At 40.3% G+C, this 11,919-nt stretch overlaps 1 protein-coding gene across 1 annotated transcript in view; it reads right to left on the reverse strand.

The window, feature by feature from the left end:
- The window catches only part of BARD1 (BRCA1 associated RING domain 1), a 72,887-nt gene extending 61,866 nt beyond the window's left edge, over positions 1-11,021 (reverse strand). The window contains exon 1 of the mRNA XM_081051800.1: positions 10,675-11,021. Coding sequence (XP_080907926.1) covers positions 10,675-10,817 — 143 coding nt within the window. The 5' untranslated portion in view covers positions 10,818-11,021. The remainder of the gene's footprint in view (positions 1-10,674) is intronic.
- Between the last annotated feature and the right edge of the window lie 898 nt (positions 11,022-11,919).

Genomic DNA, 11,919 nt, shown 5'->3' on the forward strand with positions numbered 1-11,919 from the left:
CACCTTTTTTCCTGAAACCTTTCCTTCCATTGAGTTTTATTTTTCTTATTTATCTGCCTATTTCGGCATTTCCTAAGCTGCTGCTTTTCCTATCTGTCAATGTAGGGCTACACCCCAGAATGCAGTCCACAGCATTCTGACTTTCTCTGACAATACTTGACTTAATTTCTTAATTCTTCTGTTTATAAACTTAAATTTGCTTCCTAAGATGACTCTGAACCCTTTATCTATCCAATTTGTACCTTTCACTCTAGCAATAAGATGCTATAGTGTAATTAGCAATAAATCTAGTATCTATGAATTGATCAGGTGCACTAATTCTTCTAATTACTGAGCTAGAATATATTTTTTGTTACTATTAATAGATAAGGAAAGATATTGGAAGAGCAAACGAAAAGTATGGTAATGTGTGTATTGGGTGAACGAGCCGGAAGAGGAGTGTTACAGACAAAGCTGGGAGAGGGTAGTGCCAATTTCAAAAGAATGCTAATGGAAGAGCTTGGTGGAACCAAAGTTTTGCCATCCCAAAATATGCCTTGTGAGATATTGATTTTAAACTGGTTATTAAGAAACGTAAGACTCAGAAAGAATCTTTGACTCTCTCCGTTACCTGCCTGAGGTATTCAGATAAAAAAAACAACACCTGCTTATAAGCAAGAAAGGGAACATCACATTAGTATCGTAATATAAACTAAGTATGGCAGACAGGGAGAAATGTAGCCAAGTCTGTTTGCTGGACTCCCTTCTTGTTGTACCATTTTTTTCTGGGTAGCAGAGCAGGAATTTGTTTACCACATTTGCTGTTTCTCATTTACCTGTGAATTGTCCACTGCCCTTTGAAATACCAGGCCCCTGACCCCTTTCCTTTGTCCAAAATGGCACATAAACCCTAAACTGCCAAATGCATCTCTTTTAGGGTCTCATGTCTTATGGAATCCTGCATGTACATCTGTAATACATTCTGGACACTTTCTGCTGTTCATCTGTCTCATGTTAATCTGATTATTAGCCACGCTAGAATTTAGAAGATGGCAGGAAAGTTATTTTTTATGCCCCTCAGAAGCCCAAAGGGAAGATACACTACACAGAGGGTGGCATTGATCTGTGTCAAAGCCAGACTCTCCGACAATGCGTAGAGCTTAACTGACAATACATAAGAACTTTATTACAACCAAACAGTATCTGTCAAAACTGCCAATGCATCCAACTTTAACTCAACTATTCCACTGCCAGGAATTTATCCTTGTGATACACTTGGACGCTTGCAAAACAAAATTCAAAACACCAAAGGTATCTAGACACGATGCCAAAGCTTCCAGAGATTAAGGAATAATAAAATTAAAATGTCATATATCTGTATTTTTAAAGGAGTCATAATAGCGTTAGAATCTCAAGAATAACAACGGATACTTGGCTGTCAAAATAATAATTGAAAATTATTTTGTACTTTTAATTCTATAAAGGTGACAGGATACTTTGAAGGATTTAGCAATCTAGCTTGGTTTACTGAATTATAGTTTGATTTACTTTATTTTGTAGTTTATTATTTTTTTCCTCTTTTTCTCCCTCACTGGCCGATTTAATTGCTTTGTTTTCCCAAGGCTGTATGCATACCTCGTTAATCTAGTTAATCAGCAGAACACTAACTTGCAAGAAACCAGTCAGCTGCAATTCTGAACTGTGATTTTCTGTCAGCTAACATGTGAATCACCCCTGACTTATGAATCACCCCTAAGACTGGGTCCCATACAAACACTGCAAAACAAACCAAACCCCAGAATATGTTCTCCTGGACGAATCGCATACTAACACCCCCTTCCCTTTCTTCTGCTTCTTCTTGTGTACCTATAGGACCTTCTGACCGTTCTAGGAACGAAGAAAGTGGCCTTTAAGACAGCGGTCCACCATCTTCCCAGAATGCTGGCATTTTGAATAACCTGCTTTTCTTTCCACCAACCCTTGTCTCCAATCTTTGGCTTATGAGCGGCAAACAGCCAAACCTTAGCTCAGTAACAACTCTATATCTAGTCATCTTCCATAGAAGAAAGTTAATATGTAATAATAAGAAAACTCATCTTTCAGAGTAGGAAGTTAATAAATGCTATCTAAAACGGGAAAAAAAGTCAAGAAACAGCAATAAAAATATTATTTGGAAATGTAGAATACTTGAAGAACTTAAACAGATGGAAGAGGGTGTGTCTGGAGTATAGAACTCAAGGGTGATAACGAATGAAGCAAAAGAATGTTTTCATTATAGTCTTTGCCCTATTTACTTTACAACTATGTTCATACATAATTTTAATCAAAAATTTTTAAATGTAAAGGCACGTGGACAAGGATATTCACACCGGCGTTGCTTATTACAGCAAGACTAGGAATAATCTAAATTTCTACCAACAAGGAAATGGTTATATAAATCATCACATGTCTATCTGATGCATAATATCCTCTCATCTGAGATATATAATACTTATAGGAACGGAGAACCTCTTACAGGATACACAAGAAATAGTGGGTTCTTGAAGAAGATTCGAACTATTTGTCATTCATTTAACACATATTTAACAACCATGTACTATATTATTTTAATAATTTGGCATATGCATGAATTACTTTAATTTTTAAAAACTTAATGTTAAAAAGTTCTTCACAATCTGGTAACTCTGAAGCTAGACAACTATGGGGCTGTAAAAAACAAAAAAAAAATAACTTTCCTCCCACCTTCTAAGTTCTTCTAGCTGAGCTAATAATAAAATTAGCATGGGACAGACTGACAGATAAAATGTTCAAAGTATATTAGGAATATAGTACAGGGAGGGGTGACATGAGACCCGGAAATAGACACACTGGGCAGTTGAGGTTCATATGCCATTTTGGACAAAGGAAAACGGGGGTAGGGGTCTGGAATTTCCAAGAGAAAGCAGGCAATTTACAGGTAGCTGAGGAAGAGCAAACATGTGGTAAATGAATTCTTGCTGGGCTACTCAGAAACCATGGGATACAAAAAAGTTCCACACACAGGCTTTGCTGGATTTCTTCCTGTCTGCTGTATTTAATTCATATGTGCTAAGGAGACTATGCCAAGGTTCCCCTCTTGAAGTAGGTTTTAATATCTGAATTCCTTAAGGGAGGTAAGCGGGAGGGTCAAAGGTTCTTTCTGCGTCTTTTGTTTCTTAATAACCAGCTTAAAATCAATATCCCAAAAGGCACATTTTGGGGTGGCAAAACTTTGGTCCCCCTCACAACCTTTTCTCTCACTGCTCCTCAACAAAAACTCTGCTACCATCAGGCAAGTGTCTATAGCATTTCTCAAATATCCTATATCCAATTCCAAGCCCACAACTTCTCAGACTGTTATCCCTCCTTGGCCCCGCCAAAATACACTTCCTCCTCCCCCAAAACTATTTAAACCTAATGCATTATCCAAATACTGTCCAGGATGGTATAATAAAAATGTCACTAAACAAAGAAGCACAGCAATCCTTCGATTTTGGTTCCCATGCTATCACTTACGCAAAATCTGTATCCTGCACTAGACATGACAAGAATACTGTTAAACAAAAATCTTATCTACAGCTGCTGGAAAGTCTTCTTAAAAGAATGGGTTTATTAGGCCATTGCTAGCAAAAAAGACCTGTCTTGAAGCATGGAATCTAAACCACCAGCAGTGTGGCGAGATAAAAAAGACAGTCATGTCCATCGTCCAGAGTTTTGCAAGTGTTTCCATTCATCAAGTAGCAGGGAGACAGATGTAAGCCCTTCCAAAAGAATTTACACTAGCTATGGACAGAGGGGATGGGAGACAGGGCGCAGAGCCCCTAAAGCTCTTATGTAAACAAGCAGCAGAGGCTCCTGGGCGCTCAACGCCTGGCTATTCCCTCTTTTCAGGTAATCTTGGAAATAGTCACCTGGAAATTAATAATCCCAACATAAACTAAGAAGTATGAGTGTTCTTTCATTGCTTTTGCACAGCAGTTGTTAACTGACCCACTTCTGTTTCTTCCGTCAGCCCTCTGGCCTGCTGTAATTTAATTTATCTCAGAATTTTCTCCTTGTCAATACAAAGTTGGTCTAAGGGGCTTAGCTGGGTAGTGTTATAAGCCAAGTCATCATATGACTTAAGAGAGGCACAGAAAGAATGCTCTGAAATTCCAGAGATCATACCTAGCTGAGGCTCTGGAAATCAGTGTTGAAAACAAAATTATTTTGTATTTTATCCACCTGATCCCCTCCCCCCTTTTCTTTTGGCCTCAAAATGGATTGCAGTCCTACAGGCAGGAGATCTTGACTTTCATTTTTGCTGAGCTCCCCAACACATTGTTGCCGACATAGTACGGTGCTATCTAAACAGCAGGATTTCAATAATTCCTTACTGAAAGAATCAAATGGAAGACTATACCCAAAAATGCATTTATATTAACAATTTTATTTGATCCTTCCCCTATTTTTTGTCTGATATACATATATATTAGAAAGAAAAAAATCCAGAATAAGAAAAGGCATTTGCATGGTAAAAGGATTTCTGTATCTTGAAAATGCAGCTATTCTACTTTTTCCCATCCGCAGTCATACTTCTGTTACTTTACATGTAGTTGATTTGGAAAGATCAGTGCAGTCAGAGGATTATAACTTAGGAAAGAAGTAAGTAGTGAGAACAAACTTTTTTTTTAAATAAAAAAAAGTCCTACTGATATAAAATTTTCTTTAAAAAAAGTAAAGTAAATTCAGGTGAGATTATAAGGCAGACCTATTTCTTAACTGCATGGTTTCCTAGGCTTCCATAAGATATCAACTGCTACTTAATATTAGGCAAGATAGCTAGTACCAAAGTGCTCTTACATTTTAGAAAATTTTCAAGGTATTTTTTTTTAAAGATTTTTATAGGGGAAGGGGAGCAGTACTTTATTGGGGAACAGTGCGTACTTCCAGGACATTTTTCCAAGTCAAGTTGTTGTCCTTTCAATCTTAGTTGTGAAGGGTGCCATTTAGCTTCAAGTTGTTCTTTCAGTCTTAGTTGTGGAGGGCGCAGCTCAGCTTCAGGTCCAGTTGCCGTTGCTAGTTGCAGGGGGCGCAGCCCACCATCCCTTGAGGGAGTTGAACCGGCAAGGCAACCTTGTGGTTGAGAGCCCACTGGCCCATGTGGGAATCGAACTGGCAGCCTTCACAGTTAGGAGCATGGAGCTCTAACCGCCTGAGCCACTGGGCCCGCACCCTCCAAAGTATTTTTATGTGTGGAACAACATATTTAACACTAAAAGGCATAGGCTTTCCAAGCCAATGAAACAATTTGTTGTATTTACCTCTAGGAGAATAAACAAAATTGTTAACAATTAAGGGATATAAACAATGGAAGCATCTTATTTTGTATAGTTATTTTATATGCCAGATTCAAGCAAATTACATGGTAAAAATAAGAAATCATGTCTAATTGTTTAGTGTCAATAACTATTAAATAAATCAGTAAGTCAAATATCTCAGAAGTCAAATGGACAATAGAATCCTATTAATGACTAGTTATAATAGAATCTATCATGAGACAGATGAGCCACAGAGAATATTATATGTACTCAACTCCAACAGTTTGCTACTCTATCTTCTATTCCCATTTCTCCAAAGCAAAACAGTATCTAAGTAACTGCTGATACTCCTCTGTCCTTAGTTTCACCTCTGCCACCAGATGCTCAAATGTTGAGTTGATTTCAAGGCTCAGACCTGGGCATTTGTCTTTATACTCTCCTCCCTGCTCACTTCCTGAAGTATGCTTTCAATTACCATCTATATGCAAGTGACTCAAATTTCAGTCCCCAGCCTGAAATCTCTCCTCTGAGCCCCAGACCTGTAGACCAATAACTGCACTTGTCAGTACAACTTGTACTGCCCATGCTATGGGGAATGCTCAATGTGTCTGAGAAGTTTCTCTGGCGATCAGGCCCTATGTAACACCAGGTATATGTAAGCCAGTAATGGGACTGTTCCTGTGGTGGTCCTAGCTCTAAATCCCAGGGGAAACACCTGTACCTTCTACATCTGCCCTGAGACCTTAGTCACTGCTTGCTTACTATGGGCTATTAACCCCAGGAACCTATGGTGTATTTGTGGTGATTCAAGTGAATGAACCAGGTCCTCCTAGTAGTTCTACTTGCAAACGCCCCTTACATAGGATCCTAACTTACCCTAAATTCTTTCATGTGTTAATTTAATGAACACTAAGAAAGTAGGTGACTAGCACTGTGGCTGCAAATGTGAACTTGTCTTTATGAAATGTACAGTAGATGCACATCAAAGAATCAAAATACCACATACGTAAATAAATCCCAGAATTGGAAGGGACGTGATACATACTAAACTGCGATTTGTGCCCTTTTCCATTGTATATGTTGAACTTCAATAAAAAGTTTTAAACATTTTGCATTCAATGGACACTAAAATTATGGAATCTGCAAACCAGTGGGAGCCTTAAAATCAATTAGTCCATTTTCCTCATTTTACATAGATGAGGACACCAGAGTCTCAGGAAAGTTACATGAATTGCTCTTTTTAGGAAGTAACTACAAGCAAGCATACCTCAGAGTTATGCAGGTTTGGTTCCGGATGACCACAATAAACATGCATTCATCTATAAAAATCTACCGAAGGCCCAATTCAAAAGCCCATGAAGCATTCCTCCACTGGCTCCATCCAAGTACTCTTCTCTGCATCCCGTTGGCCTTCACCATAACTTACCCTAAACTGCGCATACATTTTATCCTTTATAATCAAGCATGTGCTTCTTAAGGCTAGAAAACAAATGTCTCACCTTATCACCAGTAACATAGTGCCTCAGTGATTGCTTTATGAATAATGAATAACCAGTGCCAGAGCAACCGAAGGGAGTAATCCCACTTGAGGACCACTAGCCTACACCAATGCCTCTGAACATTCCAAACTCCTGAAGAAGGGTAAAAGCCGAATGCTGAAGTCAGGAAATCTATCCTGTATTTTACAAACATTCACATAGCACTTGAAACATAACAGGCATTGTTCTAAAGTACCTTATAAATAAATTCACTTAATTCCCATTACAACTTTATACAATAGAAACTAATTCATTTTGCAGATGAAGAAAACGCATACAAAAATGAAACAATTTGCCAAAAATCACTGAGTCAGAATTTGAAGCCTGGGTCCAAAAATCCATGCTCTTAACCACTAAGCTATACTGCCTCAAAACCTGATTGCCTATTAAATGACAGATAATTCAGAAAAATAAAATCACCTATTCTTAAAAAGAAAAAAAAAAAATCACAAGATTACTTTTTGACTTTTTACTAAAAGTTGATTTGAAAGGTGCTGAGGACTCCAACTAACAATTGTCATAGATGGCAACCCTCCCCCCGAAAAAAATATGTCAAGGTACCTAATTATTTTAATTCACAAAATAGTATCATATAACATCTGGGCTTTTACACTGCAGCTCCTATTATCATTCCCTGCTTCCTTGAGAAACACATTATTACTATGCTTTCTGCCAGCCTCTCAAATGATACAGTCTTCCTGTCTTATTCTTCCAAATCTTTAAATAGCTTCTGTCTGGTTGTGAGGCTTGGACCTAATACAAATGTCACATCTGGCCTCTTGAACAATTTCATCAGCTTCACTTTGGAGCCATACTTACGTTAAAGGTCAAGAAAGGATGCCCTGTAATGTAGCCAATCCACCCTCACCCACAAGTAATGCTTGCTGCAAAATAGATCCAATGTGCTACACAAGACAGGTGACAGCTGGGAACATGAGATAGATGACAGCTGCAAGCTGAATGTGAGGGTAATCGGGGTAATCACTAGCCCACTGGGTAGAACTTTGAAACTCTGTAAAAGGACCTACTGACATACAATCTCTAATAATATGACACTGCTTTCAATGGTGGGTAGCAAAAGCAAGAAGCAGACCATGTTGAGTTGCTCCTTTCGAGCAATGTCAGGCAGTTGCCAGGCAAAGGCAGAGGTGAAAAAATGTTTTATTTGTCCCCATAGATAAGGAGCAACTGTCCATGCTTTAGTCACTAGACAGTGCCAAACATGCAGAGATACCAAGACAGGAACACAACATCATTTCTAAATATTAAATCCCATGTGATATAAAATTTTACACCAAAAAAAGGATTTTTAAAACTTGAGACATTTTCCTGTTAAAACAGAATGGCTAATTATTGTATAAGTTCCAAATCAAGCCAGGGGGCTGCTTTTGTACAGCCCTTCGGCTAAAAATGTTTTTTGTTTTTTTGGTTTTTTTTTTACATTTTTAAGAGTTGTGGCGGCAAAGCCTAAAATATTTACTATATGACCCTTTACAGAAAAAGTTTGTAGAGCCCTGTGTTAAAACATGCAAAGAAACAGCTGAGATTTAGTTAATTCATCAGTGGTTCATTATTAAAAAAAAAAAAATCCCTGGAGTTTAACATCATTCTCCAGCCAAGGGATAAACTGCATTAAAAGTTTAGATAGACCTACAAGCTATTGATGTCCACTTTCAGTCCTATGGCTCTTATTTTCTGCTCACTTTGGTTAGAAACAGGAAAAATATTTGGTAAGGGATAAAAAGTCAAATTGGCTTTATTAGATTTCAGGACAACCTATACATTATTCATAGAAACGACCTATATTGTCTCCCCAAAACTATTTAGCAAGCAGACTATGCTGCTTTATATTTTTATAAGACATCTATTACTTATCACTTACTCTATGACAACCACCACACTTAACACTTTACATGTATAATTTCCTTTAGTTTCTTCCCTCCCGTAAAATTTTACGTTCACAAGGGTTGAGAGGTTTTTTCCATTTTGTCCACTAATGAATCCCAAATGCCTAGAACACTGAGCGTCTGCACTTTGTAGGTGTTCAATTAATTTAATTATTATTTTAAATTAATTAATAATTTAACTATTATTGTTAACGAGCACTATCGTAACTCAGATGGGAAAACTGAGGCACAGAGAGGTTGAATGACTTGAGCTAATCAGTAGCGTCAAAGCTGGACTCTGAAATCAGGCAGCCTAAGTGTACAGTCTAAGCGAAGCACTATACTGCTGCCCCAGTGCCTTCCACACAGAATTGTCCCGAGTGTCTAACTTTTGTTGAACTGACTATTCAGGTATGACTACAATTGCTCCTATTATGGCAACTACCAGAGCTAGTTTTAAATTTCTTATTCTCAGATAGATGACCCCTCTGCTACAGGAAACACACACAACTCAGCATATCTTCATGTACTCATCCTGGCGAAAGTGCCACTTTTCTATGGGCTGCAATGATGTCATTTTGTCACAGGTTTTAAAGTTTTTGTAAAAACAAAATATAAGAGCACAACTGTGACGGTTAAGTCCTTTTCATTTTTTTTTAAATTAATTAATTTATTTATTTTTTTATTAGTTTCAGGTGTACAAGACGAGGTAATACTTAGATGTTCATCATTTATATCCCTCACACTGTGAACCCCCCTCCATTTTTAAATAAAAAACTGCTATATTACTTATACTTTGTGTATAACCAAGTTCTGCAAGTTGGAAATTAGAGGGGGAAAAAAATCAAAACAAAGTCCAAAAAAGAAATATGGTGGGGACATCTACAAGAAGAGAGAAAACCTGCCAGAGTGATATTGATGCAGAAACCCTGAGCTGTGCATACAGTAGGTGCTCAATAAATGCTTTTGTAAGAAATGAAAGTGAGACATGCCCTTGGTGGGTTTAAAAACCTTCTTGGTTTCTGTACTACCATGTTTCCCTGAAAAATAAGACCGGGTCTTATATTAATCTTTGTCCAAAAGACGCATTAGGGCTTATGTCCAGGGGATGTCATCTTGAAAACTCATGCTAGGGCTTATTTTCTAGTTAGGGTACGTGTATTTTCAGGGAAACATGGTAGGAAGAGCTATTGGAAAAGGAGAAGCAAGGAGTACCAGCCTGGAAAATGATGTCTTCACGGAGAATGAACACCTTGAACTCACACGACTCACATGGTAACAGCATAAAGGAAAATAAACCAAAAAATCATAAGTAGCATCCCTAAGAGCTGGAACCCCGAGCCATACAGTCTTTTGACCAAACCAAGGAAATGAGGAACTGAATGGCAGTGTCCATCACACTGCCATCTTCCACCTCCCTCCAGTAAGGGTCCCCAAAACTACCCCCTCCCACCCCTCCAAAAAAAAAGCTAACACGGAGAAAAGGTCAAAGAAGCCAGTTAAGCAAAGTGTAACAGCTGCTTCCAACGAGGCAGCCCTCGGAGTTGCGATTCGGTCTGGAACAAGCTTGTCTGTCACATGGATCCCGGGGCCAGTAAAAAGTGCAGCTCGCTTAGCCCCTCCCCAGCCCGACAGATTCAAACACTGGAGGCGGAGCCAGAGATCCCAATTTTTTTAACCCCGCCTTCAGATGATTCTCAGGCGCCCTCAAGTTCGAGAACTACCATCTTAGTTGGGATTGACGCAACAAAAGGCTAGGACGCCACCCAGAAACGATGTCAATGGGGGCGGGGGGGGGGATAACTCAGGCCAGATCCCGGGGCAGGTACTAACTCTGCTCGCCGGCGGACTGCAGGACGGGCATAGGAGACCCGAGGTTTGAAAACATCCCCCGGCCCCCGAGACTGCGGGAGCCCTGCCCTCGCGACAACCTCCTCAAGGGTCCCCCTTTACCAACGAGAGCAGCGCAGCAGCTTCTCCAGCCGGTCGAGCGCGGCGCGGCTGTGGGCCCAGGCCCCGCCACTCGCCGGCTCCGTGGCGGGTGCGGGATGAGGTTCGTTCCCGGAGCGGACCCTCGGCCGCCGGTTTCCCGGCATCGCCCAGCCTTCGCGGGAAAGGCCCCTCGGAGGGCGGGAGACAGACAGGACTCAGACAACGCGTGCGACGCCGCAGGCCTGCAACCCGACCCCCAGCCTGGGGTCCCAGTGATTCCCGCGTCTCGCCGGCAGGACGCCTGGGGGGCGGGGCGCGCGGGATGGGCGGGGCGGGGCCAATGAAATGCGCCAAAAGTAACCGCGCGCGGGACCGGGAGGGGTGGAGCCGCGAGCGCCCGCCCAGAGCCTGGTGGGCGGGGCCTCGGGGAGGTGGGCGGGGAAAAGGAGTCAGTCCGGAAAACGCCCCCTTTCTCCGTGGTAAAAGCCGGAACCAAAACGCCAGTTGTTACTTTTCTGGAACAAAATAGGGACCCTCAGCCCAACTTTCCCCAATGAAAAGTCACCGAGGAGTGCTGTTTTGATTACTGTTGAGCTAGGAAAAGCTTTGCTCATGACACTGAAAATGGCACTCTCTTTATTCCTAAGGAAGTAATTTTTTCTCCCCTCCACCTCAGCTTTTTGTCTGTTAAAGGGTGTCTATCCTCATGAGGTTCTTTCATTGACCGCCATATTTTGCAGATAACATCTGTTGAGCTCCTCTTCACTCTCCCACATCAATCCACTGCTATAATAAATACTTGCATTTTTTCCCCCTTAACTTACTCTCAGATCTACCCACTTCTCTCTATACTCACTCCACAACAGGCCCAGTTGTCTCATCCTCACCTGGATTGTTTCCATAGCCTTCCAGCTGGTATGCCTGTGTCCATCCAAGCCCCTCCAATCTTTTAAGCTACACTGTAGCCATGGAGAACATTTCCCCAAAAAAAGTTTGGTTAATAGAAGCAGAATGAGTGAAACTACATGAGATCATACAGTGTTTTGACTGACCAATGATAGCACACTAAACTAACGAAACATGTATTTTTAAACTCAGAGATAACCAAGAAATTAAACCTTGATTATTAACCCAGTTAAGCCATTGCTTACCCTTTGCAAAGCTTCAAAGAAATCAAACTCTAGAAAATTTAAAATGTTAAACTTGGAGAGATGCTATAATGTGTTGTGGGGACAAAACCCCAAAAAACAGTTTCCAGGCTCTCGG

This window comes from Rhinolophus hipposideros (genome assembly GCF_964194185.1).
Source record: "Rhinolophus hipposideros genome assembly, chromosome: 6".
In the NCBI taxonomy this organism is placed as follows: domain Eukaryota; kingdom Metazoa; phylum Chordata; class Mammalia; order Chiroptera; family Rhinolophidae; genus Rhinolophus; species Rhinolophus hipposideros.